Consider the following 20287-nt stretch of genomic DNA (forward strand, 5'->3'; position numbering starts at 1 on the left):
AGTTCAGGCTACTCGGCAGAAACCATGCAGACAAGAAGGCAATCGGATGACTTATATATATAGCACTGAAGGAAAAAAACTGCCAGCCAAGAATCATACACCCAGCACAACTGTCTCTCAAATATGAAGGTGAAATTAGGACATTTCCAGATAAACAGAAGTTTATGGGCTTTGTAAAAACCAAGCCAAAACTACAGGAAATACTAAAGGGAGTTCTCTTGTTAGAAAATCAATAATATCAGATAGCAACCCAAGACTAGAACACTGGACAGAGCAATTAGATTTCAACCCAGACAGGGGAATCACAAAAATAAATCAAGATAAAAAAACACTCAACACAGGGAAACAGAGATATTATTATGTAAAGGAAGACAATATTAAAACAATAAAGAAATGTAGTCATACATCTTTAATACGGAGAGGAAGACAAGGCAATATAAAGAAAAACAGTTAGGTTTAAACTTAAAAAAATAGGGGTAAATATTAACATAACCACAAAGGAGACTAACAATCCTACTCATCAAAACGAAATACAATAAAAAAATGGAGGCTCACCAGAAACAAAACCAACAACCACAAATAAGAGGAAAAGACAATATATAAAGATAAATGACTTAGCACAAAAAATTAAGTGGGAAAAAGAAACTGTCAACAACACACCAAAAAAGACATCAAAATAACAGCATTAAACTTATATATATATATATAAAAAATACCTATCCATAATTACGCTGAATGTAAATGGACTAAATGTACCAATAAAGAGACAGACGGTGTCTGAATGGACATAAAAACAAGATCCGTCTATATGCTGCCTACAAAAAACATGACTTAGACTTAGAGACACAAACTAAAACTCAAAGGATGGAAAAAAATATATCAAGCAAACAACAATCAAAAAAGAGCAGGAGTGGGAATATTAATTTCTGACAAAATAGACTTTACACTTAAATCTACCACAAAGGATAAGGAAGGACACCATATAATGATGAAAGGGACAATATACCAGGAGGATAAAACCATATTAAATATTTATGCACCCATAACTGGATATCCATCTGCAAAAAAATGAAACAAGACCCATACCTCACTCCATGCACAAAAACGAGTTCAAAATGGATCAAAGACCTAAATATAAATCTAAAACGATAAAGATCATGGAAGAAAAAATAGGGACAAGGTTAGGAGCCCTAATACATGGCATAAACAGTATACAAAACATTATTAAGAATGCTGAACAAAAACTAGATAACTGAGAGCTCCTAAAAATCAAACATCTATGCTCATCCAAAGACTTCACCAAAAGAGTAAAAAGACTACCTCCAGACTGGGAAAAAGTTTTTAGCTATGACACTTCCGATCAGCATCTGATCTCTATAATCTACATGATACTGCAAAAACTCAACTACAAATAGACAAATAACACAATTAAAAAAATGGGCAAAAGATATGAATAGACACTTCACTAAAGAAGACATTCAGGTAGCTAACAGATACTTGAGGAAATGTTCATGATCATTAGCCATTAGAAAAATGCAGATCAAAACTAAAATGAGATTTCATCTCACTCCAACAAGGCTAGCATTAATCCAAAAAACACAAAATAATAAATGTTGGAGAGGCTGTGGAGAGATTGGAACACTTATACACTGCTGGTGGGAATGTCAAAGGGTACAACCACTTTGGAAATCAATTTGGCACTTCCTTAAAAAGCTAGAAATAGAACTACCGTGGGATCCGGCAAACCCATTCCTTGGAATATATCCTAGAGAAATAAGAGCCTTTACATGAACAGATATATGCACACCCATGTTTATTGCAGCACTATTTACAATAGCAAAAAGATGGAAGCAACCAAGGTGCCCATCAACGGGTGAATGGATAAATTATGATATACTCACACAATGGAATACTACGCATTGATAAAGAACAGTGAGGAATCTCTGAAACGTTTCATAACATGGAGGAACCTGGAAGGCATTATGCTGAGTGAAATTAGTCAGTTGCAAAAGGACAAGTATTGTATAAGACCACTATTATAAGAACTTGAGAAATAGTTTAAACTGAGAAGAAAACATTCTTTTGTGGTTATGAGAGGGGGGAGGAAGGGAGGGTGGGAGAAGGGTATTCACTAATTAGATAGTAGATAAGAACTACTTTAGGTGAAGGGGAAGACAACACACAATACAGGGAAGGTCAGCACAATTGGACTAAACCAAAAGCAAAGAAGTTTCCTGAGTAAACTGAATGCTTCGAAGGCCAGTGTAGCAGGGGCAGGAGTCTGGGAACCATGATTTCAGGGGACATCTAAGTCAATTGGCATAAGAAAATCTATTAAGAAAACATTCTGCATTCCACTTTGAAGAGTGGCATCTGGGGTCTTAAACGCTAGCAAGCATCTATCTAAGATGCATCACTTGGTCTCAACCCACCTGGATCAAAGGAGAATGAAGAACACCAAGGACACAAGGTGATTACGAGTGCAAGAGACAGAAAGGGCCACATGCATCAGAGACTACATCATCCTGAGACCAGAAGAACTAGATGGTGCCCAGCTACAACCAATGACTGCCCTGACAGGAAACACAACAGAGAACCCCTGAGGGAGCAGGAGAGCAGTGGGATGCAGACCCCAAATTCTCATACAAAGACCAGACTTAATGGTCTGACTGAGACTGGAAGGACCCTGGTGATCATGGCCCCCAGGCCTCCTGTTGGCCAACTACAGGAACCATTCCCAAAGCCAGCTCGTCAGACATGGATTGGACTGGACAATGGGTTGGAGAGGGATGCTGGTGAGGAGTGAGCTTCTTGGATCAAATGGACACTTGAGACTATGTTGGCATCTCCTTCCTGGAGGGTAGATGAGAGGGTAGAGGCCATTAGAAGCTGGTGAAATGGACACGAAAAAAGAGTGTGGAGGGAGAAAGCAGGCTGTCTCATTAAAAAAAAAAAATTTAGGGGGAGAATAATTGGGAGAATGTAGCAAGGTGTATATAAGTTTTTATGTAAGAGACTGACTTGATTTGTAAACTTTAACTTACAGCACAATAAAAATAAAAAAAATTTATGCACCCAATGACAGGGCCACAAGATACATAAAACAAACTCTAACAGCATTGAAAAGTGAGACCGATGGCTCCACAATTATAGTAGAGGACTTCAACACACCACTTTCAGTGAAGGACAGGACATCCAGAAAGAAGCTCAATAAAGACACGGAAGATCGAAATGCCACAATCAACCAACTTGACCTTATAGACATATACAGAACATTCCACCCAACAGCAGGCAAGTATACTTTCTTTTCTAGTACACATGGAACATTCTCTATAATAGACCACATATTAGATCATAAGGCAAGCCTTAGCAGAATCCAAAACATTGAAATATTACGAAGCACCTTCTCTGACCATAAGGCCATAAAAGTAGAAATCATTAACAGAAAAAGGAGGGAAAAGAAATCAAACACTTGGAAACTGAACAATACCCTACTGAAAAATTACTGGCTTATAGAAGACATCAAGGATGGAATAAAGAAATTCATAGAATCTAGTGAGAATGGAAACACTTCCTACCAGAACCTTTGGGACACAGTGAAAGCAGTGCTCAGAGATCAATTTATATCAATAAATGCACAGATACAAAATGAAAAAAGAACCAAAATCAAAGAATTATCCCTACAACTTGAACAAATAGAGAGCAGCAACAAAAAAAAAACTCTCAGGCACCAGAAAAAAGCAAATAATAAAAATTGAAGCAGAATTAGATGAAATAGAGAACAGATAAACAATGAAAGAGTTAACAAGACCAAAAGCTGATTCTTTGAAAAAACTAACAAAATTGATAAACCATTGGCTAAGCTGACAAAAGGAAACCAGGAGAGGAAGCAAATAACCCAAATTAGAAAAGAGATGGGTGATATTACAACAGACCCAACTGAAATTAAAAGATTCATATCAGATTACTATGAAAAATTTGAAAACCAAGAAGAAATGGATGAATTTCTAGAAACACACTACCTACTAAAATAACACAAACAGAGGTAGAACAACTAAATAAATGCATAGCAAAGGAAGAGATTGAAAAGGTAATCAAAAAACTCCCAACAAAAAAAAGCCCTCGCCTGGATGGCTGCACTGCAGAGTTCTACCAAACTTTCAGAGAAGAGTTAACACTACTACTACTAAAGGTATTTCAGAGCATAAAAAAGGATGGAATACTCCCAAACTCATTCTATGAAGCCAGTTTATCCAGGTAAAGACATTACAAAAAAAGAAACTTACAGACCTATATCCATCATGAACTTAGACGCAAAAATCCTCAACAAAATTCTAGCCAATAGAATTCAAAAACATATCAAAAAAATAATTCACCATGACCAAGTGGGATTCACACCAGGTATGCAGGGATGGTTCAACATTAGAAAAACAATTAATGTCATCCATCATATAAATAAAACAAAAGACAAGAACCACATGATCTCAAGAATTGATGCAAAAAAGGCATTTGACAAAGTTCGACACCCATGCATACTAAAAACTCTCAGCAAAGTAGAAATAGAAGGAAAATTCCTCAACATAACAAAGGGCGTTTGTACAAAGGCAACATTATCCTAAAAGGAGAGAGTCTGAAAGCACTCCCCTTGACATAGGGAACCAGATAAGGATGCCCTTTATCACCACTCTTATTCAACATTGTGCTGGAGGTCCTAGTCAGAGCAATTAGGCTAGATAAAGAAATAAAGGCCATCAAGATTGGTAAGGAAGAAGTAAAAGCGTCTGTATTTGCAGATGACATGATCTTATACACAGAAAACCCTAAAGAATCCTCAAGAAAACTACTGAAACTAATAGAAGAGTTCAGCAGAGTATCAGGATGCAAGATAAACATACAAAAATCAGTTGGATTCCTCTACACCAACAAAAAGAACATTGAAGAGGAATTCACCAAATCAATACCATTTATAGTAGCCTGCAAGAAGATAAAACACTTAGGAATAAATCTTACTGGTGATGTAAAAGACCTATACACAGAAACTACAAGACACTGCTGAAAGAAACCAAAAGAGACCTACATAAGTGGAAAAACATACCTTGCTCATGGATAGGAAGACTTAACATTGTAAAAATATTTATTCTACCAAAAGTGATCTATAGATACAATGCATTTCTGATCCAAATTCCAACGACATTTGTAAACGAGATGGAGAAACAAATCACCAACTTCATATGGAATGGAAAGAGGCTCCAGCTAAGTTAAGCATTACTGAAAGAGAAGAACAAAGTGGGAGGCCTCACTCTACCTGATTTTAGAACCTATTATACCGCCACAATAGTCAAAACAGCCTGGCACTGGTACAACAACATATACATAGACCAACGCAACAGAATTGAGAATCCAGACATAAATCCATCCACGTATGAGCAGCTGATATTTGACAAAGGCCCAAAGTCAGTTAAGTGGGGGAGAAGACAGCCTCTTTAACAAATTGTGCTGGCATAACAGGATATCTATCTGCAAAAAAAATGAAACAACACCCATATCTCACACTATGCACAAAAACGAACTCAAAATGGATCAAAGACCTAAATATAAATCTAAAACAATAAAGATCATGGAAGAAAAAATAGGGACAACACTAGGAGCCCTAATACATGGCATAAACAGTACACAAAACATTACTAACAATGCCGAAGAGAAACTAGATAACTGGGAGCTCCTAAAAATCAAACACCTTTGCTCATCCAAAGACTTCGCCAACTACAAACTGCGAAAAAGTTTTTAGCTATGACATTTCTGATCAGCGTCTGATCTCTAAAATCTACATGATACCGCCCAAACTCGTCTACAAAAAGACAAATAACACAATTAAAAAATGGGCTAAGAAGATGAACAGGCACTTCACTAAAGAAGATATTCAGGTAGCTAACAGATACTTGAGGAAATGCTTACGATCATGAGGCATTAGAGAAATGCAAATCAAAACTACAACGAGATTCCATCTCACTCCAGCAAGGTGGCATTAATCAAAAAACACAGAATAATAAATGTTGGAGAGGTTGTGGGGAGACTGGAACACTTATACACTGCTGGTGGGAATGTCAAATGGTACAACCACTTTGGAAATCGATTTGGCACTTCCTTAAAAAGCTAGAAGTAGAACTACCATATGATCCAGCAATCCCACTCCTTGGAATATATCCTAGAGAAATAAGAGCCTTTACCCGAACAGATACATGCACAGCCATGTTCACTGCAGCACTGTTTACAATAGCAAAAAGTTGGAAGCAACCAAGGTGCCCATTAAAGGATGAGTGGATAAATAAATTATGGTATATTCACACAATGGAATACTACACTTTGATAAAGAACAATGATGAATCTGTGAAACATTTCATAACATGGAGGAACCTGGAAGGCATTATGCTGAGTGAAATTAGTCAGTTGCAAAAGGACAAATATTGTATGAGGCCTCTATTACAAGAACTCGAGAAATAGATTAAACAGAGAAGAAAATATTCTTTGGTGGTTACTAGAGTGGAGAAGGAGGGAGGGAGAGGGGTATTTACTTAATTACATAGTAGATAACTATTTTAGGTGAAGGGAAAGACAACACACAGTACAGGAGAGGTCAATACAACTGGACTAAACCAAAAGCAGTTTCCTGAATAAACCGAATGCTTCAAAGGCCAGCATAGTAGGGGTGGAATTTGGGGGCCATGGTTTCAGGGGACATCTAGGTCAACTGGCATAATAAAATCTATTAAGAAAACATGCTGCATCCCACTTTGGAGAGTGGTGTCTGGGGTCTTAAACACTAGCAAGCGGCCATCTAAGATGCATCAATTGGTCTCAACCCACCTGGAGCAAAAGAGAATGAAGAACACTGATGACTCAAGGTAATTATGAGCCCAATATACAGAAAGGGACACATAAACCAGAGACTACATCAGGCTGAGACCAGAAGAACTAGGCAGTGCCCAGCTACAACCGATGACTGCCCTGACAGGGAACACAACAGAGAATTCCTGAGGGAGCAGGAGAGCAGTGGGATGCAGACCTCAAATTCTTGTAAAAAGACCAGACTTAGTTATCTGAGTGAGACTAGAAACACCCCAGAGGTCATGGTCCTCAGACCTTCTGTTAGCCCAAGAGAGGAACCATTCCCAAAGCCAACTCTTTAGATAGGGATTGGACTGGACTATGGGATAGAAAATGATACTGGTGAAAGGTGAGCTCCTTGGATCAAGTAGGCACAACAGACTATGTGGGCAGCTCCTGTCTGGAGGGAAGATGAGAGGGCAGAGGTGGTCAGAAGCTTACCGAAGGGATATGAAAATAGAAAGTAGAGAGAAGGAGTATGCTGTTTCATTAGGTGGAGAGCAACCAGGAGTATATAACAAGGTGTATATAAATTTTTGTATGAGAGACTGACTTGATTTGTAAGCTTTCACTTAAAGCACAATAAAAATTAAAACAAAACAATAAAACCTAACTAGAAGGTGTCTAAAAGAAACACATTTTAAATATAAGACAGGTAAGTTCAAAGTAAAAGGGTAAAACAAGATATACAATGCAATCAGAAGGCTAAAATTAATATATTAATATGACACAAAGTCGATTTCAGAACAAGGAACATCCTAAGGATAAAGACGGACATTTCATAATGATAAAGGGATTCACCCATCAAGAAGACATAATAATCCTAAATTTGAATATAACTGATCAGAAAACTTCAATATACAGGAAGTAAAAACTGATAGAACTGAAAGGAGAAATAAAGAAACTCAACAAATGCATCTGTCAACTTCACCACTCTTCTAGGTAATTGATAGATCAAGTAGATCAAGAAAAGCTGTGAGAATATAGAAGACTTGAACAACACTATCAGCCAAAGAATCTAATTGAAAATGCTAGACTACTCTGCCTAACAAGAGTAAAATATACATTCTTTTCAAGGGCACAAGATACATTCATCAAGATACAGCATATGAAGAGTAATAAGACTCAGTAAGTCTCAATATTAGAAGAATTAAAATTATAAGTATATTTCCTGACCACACTCAAAAAAGTTACAAAACTATATTTTGAACTGAGTGAAAATGAAAACACAGCATAACAACATTTGTGAGACACTGCTCAAGTAATACTTAGAAAGAAATTATAGTGTTATGAATGAAGATAGGCCCCAAATCAATGAACTAAGTTTGTACCTAAGAGGATAGAAAAGGAGCAAATTAATCCCAAAGTAAGGGAAAGGAAGGAAATAATGAAAAGCAGATCAATGAAACAGAAAATGAAAAACAATAGAGAAAATAAATGAATCCAAAAGCTGTTTTTTTAAAGATAAAAATAAAATTAATAAACCTCTAGCCTGATTGATCAAAAACAAACAAACAAAAAGGCACAATTTACAAATATCAGGAATGAATGGAGAAACATTATTACCTATCTTACAGGCATTAAAAAAATAAAGCAATATTATGAACAACTTATGCTAAGAGAGTTGACAGTTTAGCTAAAATGGACCAATGCTTTGAAAGACATAATTATCAAAATATGCCTCAAAAATATTTAGAAAGCATGTTACCTCATATCTTTATATCTGCTAAGAAGGTTAAATGATGTGTTTTGGAAAAAAAAAAAAAACAAACACCTTCCCACAAAGAAAACTGGAGGCACAGATGGCTTCACTGGTGAATTCTATCAGACATTTAAAGGAGAAATAATACCAACCTTATACAAACTTTCAGAAAAATTGAACATTTTCCAACTCATTTTAAGACCAAATTTACTCTGATATGAAATCTAGACAACAACATTAGAAAACTATAATAACCCTCATGAATACAGCCAGAAAAATTCTGAACAAAATTTTAGCAAATGGAATCTAATAAGTGAGTTTAAGAAGGTCACAGGATACAAGGTAAATACACAAAAATCAACTGACTTTTTACATTCTATTAGAGATTTAAAGGAGAAATAATACTACCCTTATCTAAACTTGCAGAAAAATTGAACCTGTAGTTGGAATCGAAATTTTTAAAAATACCATTAACCATGTTTTTAAGAAGCCTGCGTGGCGCAAGCAGTTTGCAAATGGGCTGTTAACCAAATGATAGTGGTTTGAACCCACCCAAAATTTGTGCAGAAGAAAGGCCTGGTGATCTGCTTCTGTAAAGATCACAGTCAAGAAAATCCTACGGAGCAGTTCTAGTCTGTTATGCATGGGGTCATCATGAGTCAGGGGCCAACTCAATGGCAGTTAATAACAACAGGTACTTGTGGCAGTAGAAGGGAAGTTTGAGTGCAAGAAAACTGGTAAAAGTAAGAGATTCTTCACACAGGTAACCCGATTTACAATTTTACCATGAAGTCTTGCTGCATTTCTTCTTTTTAAAAAACTACCTTCTAACCAATCTCTCTATAAATATATCCCTATTGGTAAGACAGATCGCTGATATTGACTTCCAAAAGCAAGAATGATACACTTTTACAGCTTTTGATACAACTTTTATTCTTTAAATTCCCTCGAAATTAGTAATAGTTCACTCAATCACTATTAATAAATGAGAGAAGTCACACCTAAAAGATTTATGATTTTAAGGTCTATTCATTTTTGTGAAAAATTTCAAACACATATAATAGTAGAGAGAATAGCATAATGAATCCTCATACGCTTATCATCAAGATTATAAAACTTAGAAATTTGGCGTCAATTAAAGGTAATGGTTACACAACTTGATGAATATAACTGATACCACTAAGTTGTACACCAGAAAAAAAAAGTGGCAAATGTTGTGTTATATATAATTTTACAACAACAGCAACCAGAAAAAAAAAAGAGAGGATGCATTTGCTCATACTACTTAGGCACGACCAAATACCTCACGGGATTAGTTCTCTTAGTTTGAAGGCTTCAGCTCATGGCTTAATGGGACTGTCCAACCAACTGGCCTAATGTTGTTTTTAAAGTTTCTGATCTACCCTCCAGTTCAGTGAGTAGTGCCCGGGGTCTTAAATGCTTGGGAGCGGACATCCAAGATACAGTTGGCCTCTATTCTCCTGGAGCAGCAGAGGAAGGAGACCCAGGAACCAAAGAAGGAAATAGACCACAGGTCTAGTTGCCTCCAGGAACTACTGCCTCCTTTGCCACGAGACCAGAAGAACTGGATGGGGCCAGGCTACCATTACGGAACATTTTGATCAATACATAAGTTCTGATTGAAAGAGAGGAAACGTAGAACAAAATTTCAAATTTCTCATAGGATCCAGACTTACTGATCCCAGTGAGGCTGGAGGAACCTTTGAATCTCTTGCCCTGAGAAAGTTTTTCAGGAAGTGAAACTATCCCCTGAAGTCATCTTCAAACTAAACAAGAGTTTAGCTGAATTAGTAAAGAATGCCTTGAGCACTGAGCTCTTTTAAAGAATTATTTATATCAAATTGACAATAGTAACTCTAAAGCACAGATGAGTAGTTTATGGGGCAGTGAGTCTATGTCAATGGTGGTAAAAAAATATGGGGAGAGATAGCAAGAATGGTGACAACCTGAAGAATGTAACCAATGCTATTGAACTGTATGTAGTAATTGTTCAATGAGTGTAAGATCTGCTGTGTATATTTTCACACACACACGATTATAAAATTTAAGATGTGGCTCCTCTTGATTCGCCTTTTCTTTTTTTCCCTTTCTTTTAAAACTAAATCTTAGACATCCTGTCATTTCACTTCTACATACTTTAATATGCATCCCTAACAAATATGAATATTTTTAAGATCTGTTCCTAAAACGATTTGTTTTTGTACAGTTTGGATATATTAGATAGCTTTCTCGATATATTAGATGTTTGGTTGAATTCTTGCCACCTCTCTTCAGCATCATAGTTTTTACAACTTCTGCCCTATGACAACTACATAATTAATAAAAATAACAATATTTCAAGGAATATTTTTTCCTGTAACATTTCTTTAAATGCCTTGGGTTTCTAGACTACTTTAAAGCTGGACATGTCATTTTAATACAGAGTAAACCTCAATTTTTCATGTGCCAAGGAAACTAATTGCTTGTTTTCACAAAGGTTAGAGAGAAATGCAAGTAGTCACTAAGACCTAACCAAAGAAAAAGTCACCCCACAACTGTCTGAAATGGATACTATTCTCCTACACAAGCATACACTGGACTCAAAACTATATTCTACACAATTGAAATACAGAGAGAAAATATTCACAGTCTAGTGACTCAAAAGGGGCTCTGTCTCAACAACTTATGGTCAAATATTCTTCTTGGTAATGAATCTGCAGATATCATCACATCAATTAATGTCTCTTCTACTAAAGAATAAGGGCCACAAAAAAATCCATATAATTTGATCTGCTGTATTTTCCATGGATATTGCTTTGTTTCAGAAATAATAGAGATCACTGTATTTTATGATGACATGAGTTATCACAGAGTTGACTTGCTAAGTTCCTTGGAGCTAACACTTAAAATCTTAGAAACAGGTAAAGCGATCTTCAGCCTTGAAACAGATTTTTTCTTAACTGACCAAATAATGATTTGACACACTGAAAAAGATAGTATGTTAAACAGATCCTGCATTATTTGTCTGGGGAAAGGGGAATAAGGGAATAAAGAACATGGGAACATACTAATCAAATGAAAGTGGAAAGAAAGGAAATTTTTTGTGTCTGTCAATAACATTTCTGTTTGGGAATATTTCTTTTAGCTTTCAATCTAAAGAATTTCGTGGAATTTTTAATACCCACACTTTGAAACAGAATTAACTGTGAGATAAAGGTCACTCCAAGGCATATAAAACTTGAGAGGTGTATTCTATTCCTCTTCCACAATTCTTCTACATAAGGTTCAAACTATTCATCTTAGGAAGAATTCAAAGGAATTATCCATAGACCCTGTTGTGGTGTAGAATAGGAAGCCTGAGAGGTAGGCCAGTTAGAATCTTAATAAAAGATACAAAGAGAGGTAAGCACTCACCTCAGGTATTTAAGTACAAATAAGAATGAGATTTGTAATGTATGTATTGACATTGAATAACTTCTGACTGCATGAAGTAACAGTGCTTTCCTACACACATTATTCACTCGCTGTATGTTACTTGTCCTAACCTTTCAATTTAATTGAATCTAACAGAACCTATTAAATTCAGTCTGGTTGCATAAGACTATGACAGTCATTAATGAGCCAGATTTTTAAGTGAGTTGAAGATAAACTGCCTAGTTACGAAAGCTTTTTCCTTTTGTTCCCCTGCTGTTTTTGCAATGGAAACTGGAACACCAATATTTTTAAGACTTCATTAAAAGTGTACTACTGACTTTCTCCGTATCTGAATCACGTCAGATTTAAAACTTGCTGATTATATGCAGTTACACATAAATCAGTACCAGTTTGATATAGCTTAGATTGCAAGTTTTAAAATAATTCGATAGACTGACCTAATTTTATTCCCACCTAAAACAAAAAACAAACAAAAATAAAAACCTACAGATTTATCTCAGGAATTACTTCTGAGGCAAGTGTATAATAAACATTCATTTCCATTTGTTCTCCCCCCCATCCATTTCTCAATCAAAAAAAAAAAAAGCTGAATAAATTATAAAACTTAAAATCCTACAAATGTCAGGTGTTCTTGCAAGTAGGCTATTGTTTTAGCTAAAAATGCTTGAGTATTCTTTTTCAGTTTTCTCTCATTTTCCTGAGGGCCAATATAACTAATCATTTGTTAAATGTTAATAGGTTCAACTTTAGTGAAAAGGGGCTTTCCTGCTAAAGAACTTAATTTCTTAGTAAATTGGAATGTTTTTTGGTCTAGTTTTTACCTTTATAAGAGAGTCAGAATTACATTAGAAATTAAGGGCAAGTCATCTAGGAATATGAATATTTGAAAAATTTTCAGGCTTTTCTCCCTCCACATGAACAAGTTTTTACATTTACTACTGCATACTGTTTGAAATAAAGTAACCATTTTGTTGTGATTCGGGAAAAAATAATGACATAGGATAGTTTTCCCATTGGCACAGGTTTAGTAAACAAATATAAAAACATCATGTCTTCCTAAAAAGAAGTCAGAATGGCGTCCCATTACACTTATAATATCAGTTTCCTTTTTTTTTTCAATGACATACAAGTAAACTTGAAAATACCAGTTACAGAACAATGGTTGCACAAACTTTACGCCTTGAAAAGGTATGCTAACAGCAGCATCAAGGATAAAAAGTAGAAGTACATTTTACGGTAGCGGTATCCATTTTTATTTAAAAATACATAGGGTCACTATGAGTTGGAATTGACTTGATGGCAATGACTTTGGTTGGTTTGGGTATGCATTGTCAATTGAATAAAAGAAAGATAGTTTAAACAATTTGGCTTTATGAGGAATTGGGTGTTGAGGAGACCATGCTAAATAAAGCTAAATCACTTCACATGTATATAACGAAACTTAAGTGTGGTGCATAACCACTGAGGATACTAATCATGGAATCAGAAGGATTATTTAACAAGTCTGCAGTTCTTAACATTATGTATCCCAATATCCAAAACGCAACCGTACCGTGTAGAGGATACCATTCTCCACAAGAATCAGACAAAAAGGCAGTAAAATATGGTTGAGCATAGGCATTCCACACAGTAGTTGCTCAAAAAAGTGGAGTTCTAAAATTTATTTTGATTTTCTTAAACTCACTCACTTGTGACCAATCTCATGTGCAATGGTAAAAGCTGAACCCAGGCCAATGTCTTCATTAATGCTGCAGCTCCTTTCAGGCTCACACATTCCAGCCACAGAGGCCAAGCCTGAATAAACAGAAGGAGACACAAAGGGTCAAGCCAAGGTGTTTCAGTCTTTAAAAGCCCGTACTTATAAATGCCTGGATTCTTTTTAATAACCTCCATGCACAGAAGGAGCAGTTGGCAAAAGGTTAACTTTCTAGTCATTTGCAAAATCACTGGGGGGAATTTCACTTTGCCGGCTAGACATTAATATTTTTTGAACTCCAGTCAGTGCTGGAAAATGTCTAGACTAGGGGTTAGATTTATAAATTTTACTTCTGGTAACTTGGGACCACCTAGTAACTTGAGCCAAAAGAGGGAATTCAAGAAAGCATTTCTATTTTAACATTCTTCAGGCTGCAGAAAGCAAAATATATCCACATTATTTTTCTAAAGAGTTCTGTTTAAGTTTAGTGGGTTCATAAAAATATACAAGCAACTTTTTAGTTACCCAAAAAAAGGGAATCCCAAATGGTTTTTAAAAATGACATTTTTATAAAAACAAAAATGAATGATGCAAAGAGAAAAAGGAGAACTGTTAAAGATGGGAGGTTTTCGCATTTTTTTTTTTTATCTTCTGAAATTAGTCCTGATGGTGATGCAAGGATTTCTTTAAGAATTTTAATGGGTGGAAAGTCATTCACACGTTCAGTGTAGTTCTCCTCTCTCCCATCCACCTACAATATATTATAGTTTTACTAATAAAGAAAAACTGTGGCGTTAATTTGCTGATTCTAGTGAAATGTTATGTTACTCAAGGTATTCTCCCTTGGGAATTTTAGTATATAGGCGCTTTACTATCTACTTCCAAAAGAATATCAAGCTGTGTCATTCATTACAGAATTTGAAAATGGTGCTTAGAAAAAAATAATTATGCAGAAGAAAAATGTCACCCTTTGTAAGAAAACAGATGCCAAATCATATACATACAGACTAAAATACATTTAGAAGATACTGAAGGAAAAGTAGAAAAAAAATACATATATATGTTGAAGTCTACTATCTTGATCCAAATATTAATGACTGCCTTCCCATCAAAAGTAATTTTAACTCTTCAGTGAGTATTTATTGAGTGCAATAAGCAACGTTCTGTGAGAGGTACAATTTCCCATTTGCACTAATTTGGAACAGTAAAAGCTATTCAACCCAGATTTTTAATGCCAGGAAAGTTCTAGAAATTGTTGTTGTTGGTTTTTTTTTCCTCATATCATTTAATATAAAATACCAACATATTAATCGCATTGGAACAGAGTTAAGGTTAGTGCTGGATTTGCTAATAGATTGTTTGCTTTTCCTACTGTTTTTTTTGTGTGTGTGTGTGGGGGGGGGAGGGCAGGAAATAGGAAGGGGAATTGATTTCTGCCTCAGAGTTGTTATAAATACTGGTGATACCCTTATGCTGCCCTTCCATTCACTCAGAGGTGTTGGGACATGAAGAAGAGAAAGCAAAAAGTGGGACCAGCTAAGGCAAGATGACTCAATTTTTTTTTTTATTAATCCGAAATATTTATTGTCATTCCAAACTCAACATGGAATGGGGAGGAAGAGAGAATGAATTTTTGAAAAATGGCAATATATTTTTCTTTACCTGACTTTAAGCCATTAGAGTTCAACATGGCCCATTAGGTGAGAAGAATAAAGCCATGTTGTTTGAACACTGTTTTGAGCTTCATGAAATGTGGTAAAAGTAGAATTACTAAGGATAAAAAAAAAAAAATTTTTTTTAAGGATAATTACTGTTAAATTAATATTTCTCATATTTGATATAAAATTATTAGTTCTACTAAAAGAACAACTTAAAGAACATATTTGGGAAATAACATACATGTAGAAATATAAAGGTCAATCTTAGCTAACATAAAAGGAATATTTTAAATTCTAATATATTTTCACAATCCTCCACAATTTTGTTTCCCTATAAAATCGAAGGTGTCAAAGTTCTTATGTGTGATTGTGTTAATAGGGGTTTGATTACTATTTGATTGTTTAGATTTCCTCAGTTTGATGGTCATAGTTTGTGCCCTTCAACCTATTCAGCCGTGTTACAATTGGTCACCAGAAGTACTAAGAAAGAAAACATGGAAGAACCCGTATAAACATCAACATGAAAGTTATCAGAATGGGAACTCAAAAAATAATCATCTGCCAAATTCTGTACAGTTAATACATTTTTCCACATAGCTCCATATATATGTATATAAAAAACATATATGTGTATATATACAGTTATATATATGCAGTTGATTCAGTTTTGACGAAGAGAGTATAAAATCAATTTATAATGATTTATAATTGGAAAAATAATATTAAATATTGAACTTTAAAATGTACTTACATGTACCAAACTATGAATATACTTATTCTAGAAACTGATAAACTATCAAATTTGAAACAGATTATCTAGAAAAAAGCAAAGAGTGGAAGTACTTCAAAGCTCCTTGGGCAGTAATGACAATAAAAGATGAAGAATATATCTCATTGTAAATAACTGATCCATAAAAAGTAGGAATGAACTGAATACAAGTGGTGACTTAACGTGTGTCAGAGCAGAACCATGCTCTGCAGGGTTTTTTTCAGTGGCTGACTATTCAGAAGTAGATCACTAGGCCTTTCTTCCAAGGTGCCTCTGGGTGTCTGGGTAGTACAAACAGTTAATGCACTCAGTTGTTAATCAGAAAGTTGGAGGTTTCAGTCTGCCCAGAGGTGCCTCGGAAAAAAGACTTGACAATCTACTTCTGAAAGATCAGTCATTGAAAACTCTATGGAACACAGTTCTATTCTGTCACACATGGGATTGCCATGAGACAGAACTGACTTCATAGCAACTGGTTGGTGGTGTGTATATATATGTATATATATATATATATATAAAGTATATCCACTAGAAAAATGAAGTTGTTCTTATATGTGTACTTGCTTTGAGGCTTAGTATCTACTGCACCTAAAATTGATTAAGCATTTAGAAAATGCTTACGGAATTTGAACAGTAAACAGAGAGGGTAAATTAAACAGTACAGACAATTTCTACATATAATAATAATAACATTTTATTTTTCTGAGTACAGTAGTCCCCCCTTATCAGTGGTTTTGCTTTCCTAGGTTTCAGTTCCACACAGTCAACCAGAGTCCAAAAATGTTAAATGAGTAGTGTGATGAAATCTCGCACTGTCCCGCCGAGGGACCACATTCACATAACTTTTATTACACTATATTGTTATAATTGTTGTATTTTATTATTAGTTATTGTTGTTAATCTCTTACTGTGCCTAATTTATAAGTTAAACTTTATTATAGGTATGTATGTATAAGAGAAAACATAGTATATACAAGGTTCAGTACTATCTGCAGTTTCAGGCATGAAGGGGTCTTGGAACGTATCCCCCCAGAATAAGGGGAAACTACTGTACCTTGTTTACAAAACACCTTTATATTTTCTGCCTTGATTTTAACAATATCTCTGTAGAATGGAGGCAGGTATTAGTGCCACTTTATAGATCAGGAAATTGAGGAAGAAAAAGTTTAAATAAATTGTACAAGGTAATGCACTGAAACTATCAAATCCAGTTTTGAATTTCTGGTTTATGGCCCCCTCCATTGGATTATCCTGGTCCTGTGAACCTAAAACACCAGGAAGAAAATCTTCTTGATGTGAACTCTCTCAGCAAGGTGAGTTCTTTCTGAAGCTATCTTTTTAACCAGCAAATTTCTCCACAGTAATACTCAGTGTAGACTAAATGGGATTTCTTCTTTAACCATAAATCCTGAGGGAAATGGGGTGGGATAAACTGGGAAAGGCAGGTAAAACCATCAAGAACACTTTTTATCTCTGAAGAGATATTTCACTGAACTCCCCAGAAAGTTGGGTAACACCTTTTCTCCCCCCTCTTTAATTTGATCTTTCCAAAGTCCTTATCAGGTGCATAAGAAGAGCTTTCATAAATTATTACTTTATAGATAAGAAAACCGAGACTTGTCGTTGAGAAGCTAGAAAATTCATCTTCAGTTGCTTAACTTCTGAGTCTCTAAAAGATCTCTGTGACAAAGAATTTATCATAGATAAGAAGCATTTGTTTCTTACAGCAAGTAGTTTCTTAATTAGACTCCTGGAAAGCTACCATTTTTCCCTATTTGTATTTGCAGTTAACTTTCAACCAATAAACTATGCTCTGTAACAAAATGTGATTTTTAAAATTTTAGAATACTGCAGAAATGCTTTTTATAAAACACATGATATTTGGGGAAGCACAAAAAAGACAGTCCTCTCCCTTCTCTCCACCTCTGGTTATATTTTATAAAATTATCTTTTTGTGGGGAGAAGGGGTGCTATAAATATCTAAATTTATGAGGGACACCCTTTCCACAAAATTGCACCAAAAGAAGTACGTTCTTGATGCCTGCCCTTTAAGTAGTCCCAAAGCTTTTTTTTCTCCCCTTTCCTTTTTCTAAGGAGCTCTGGTGGCACAGTAATTAAGCACTCAGCTCCTAACCAAAAGGTTGGTCGTTTGAACCCACCAGCCGCTCCACGGGAGAAAGATGTGGCAGTCTGCTTCCATAAAGATTACAGCCTTGGAAACCCTATGGGGCAGTTCTACTTTGTCCTATAAGGTCGTTATGAGTCAGAATTGATTCATCAGCAATGGGCTTTCCTTTCCTAGCCTGGGATGTGAAGATACTAGTTGCTTTCATTTCCTATCAAACTTCTTGATATTTTTGGAAATACACAACAGAGATGGATTGTATGAAAATGAGTGGTAATCTTTGATTTATAACTATTGCTTGATGATTTTGAATCATCTTCTAAGTATTTTTAATCATCACTCCAGCTTCCAGAAAAAAAGCCAATGAAATTTACATAATATATCTTTGTTTCCTAGTAAACTATATATCCATAAGGGTCAGGTCTAACAATTTCTATAGGTAATTTCAGATGTACCAGAAAGGAAAATGACCAATTTAATAATGAAGAATAAAAGCCATTGGTCCAAATATATGATCTAAACTCTTCTCCCTTTATAAAAAACTTACCCAGTGTTCCACAGGGCTTATTTTTATAAGTGCAGATATCATATCTGTGGAGGAGAAAAAAAGAGAGATGAAATTTGTAATCTGATCAAATTTGTAAAGTATTTTTGTATATTCATCACATTTCTTTCTTGGAGCTCTGGTTGTCAGACCACAATCAGTGCAATTATGAGCAGCCAGCTGGAGTGCTAGCATTTTCAGCACGCTGGGGGACACCACCGGCTGTACTGTACTCACAGACTCTGGCTGCAAGCCAGTGCGACACCTGCCAGTAAGAAAGAAAGGTTAAAGAGTGGATTTTTGTAATCGCAAATTCCATAAAACCATCTACCATATTGTTTTGAAGCTAGAATAGCTTGTGTACAGATTGCTACTGCTTCTACAAAAAGGTAATGGTGGCTTTTTATTCCCAACTTCTTCTGAAGCTGCTGAATATTTGTTATAGCCACAGACTGTATTCTATACCTCTTAGCTATAAGGACTATTTGGAGTTGCTTCATTCAATTCTAATATGGGTTCTTGTTAAATAATAATAATGGTAATAAGCTAATGCAATACGGCAATGGGAATAAAATTAACATTACTAATTTAAGTAAATTTGCATACAGCTAAACAAATTGCTCAACAGAAAGCTTTCCTAATGTTGGTCACACTTATTCTAATGCTGTACTGTATTATAAGCGAATACAAAAGATGGAGTCCATAAACTAAGTTTGCATATTTTTAAATGTATTGCTTTATAATGTTAAGTCAATATTGATACAAACATATACTTTAAGCATTTCTATAGTGATAGAACTAATCTTGTGAACTAATCTCGGAGACCAAAAGTATTCAGAATACAATTTTCTTTAGAAGACCGAAGTGTTTTATTTGCTCATGTTTTGTTAGACATGAAAAGCTTTTCAGTTAAAAAAAATTTCACAAACTATAGGAAAATCTAAGTTATAAAAATTCTCTTTTATTATATGTAAATAATGATTAGTTAGTATTACTGGAAGAGGGGGTGAGTAATTCTTGTTTATCAAACAACAGACCAAAATGCATTTTCAAGAAACAAAAGTTACAACCAGCCACACCACTGTGTTGCTGAGCTCATTAAAATCCCTGAAGTTTCTCTCTGCTTCTTTTTAGAATTCTGTACTTTTCATCCTGTTCATTTTACATTTGAGGACAGAGATTTTCTTTTTCTCTTAGATAGCCTTTTCTTCATTACTCATCTCCTCTCTTTTTTCTCTTATAATTGATAAGCCACCTGATTGCAGTGTCTGGCACTGTCTCGAATGTACAACATGAAGAGAGTACTGGTGAATGCTTCCTGGCCAGGACACCTCATATGCAACTGCCACCTGTCTGTCAGTGGAGGCTTGCACGTTGCTATGATGCTGAACAGATTTCAGGGAAAAAGAAAGGCCCGGTGGTCTACTTCCCAAAATCAGTCAATGAAAACCCTAAGGATCACAATAGTCCAAT

At 35.3% G+C, this 20287-nt stretch overlaps 1 protein-coding gene across 1 annotated transcript in view; it reads right to left on the reverse strand.

The window, feature by feature from the left end:
• Positions 1 to 20287, reverse strand: part of ADAMTS6 (ADAM metallopeptidase with thrombospondin type 1 motif 6) — a 285964-nt gene that overhangs the window by 160252 nt on the left and 105425 nt on the right. The window contains exons 8-9 of the mRNA XM_003408062.4: positions 18818 to 18861; positions 13711 to 13816 (exon numbers count right to left, since the gene is read on the reverse strand). Coding sequence (XP_003408110.1) covers positions 13711 to 13816; positions 18818 to 18861 — 150 coding nt within the window. The remainder of the gene's footprint in view (positions 1 to 13710; positions 13817 to 18817; positions 18862 to 20287) is intronic.

This window comes from Loxodonta africana, chromosome 2 (assembly GCF_030014295.1).
Source record: "Loxodonta africana isolate mLoxAfr1 chromosome 2, mLoxAfr1.hap2, whole genome shotgun sequence".
In the NCBI taxonomy this organism is placed as follows: Eukaryota; Metazoa; Chordata; class Mammalia; order Proboscidea; family Elephantidae; genus Loxodonta; species Loxodonta africana.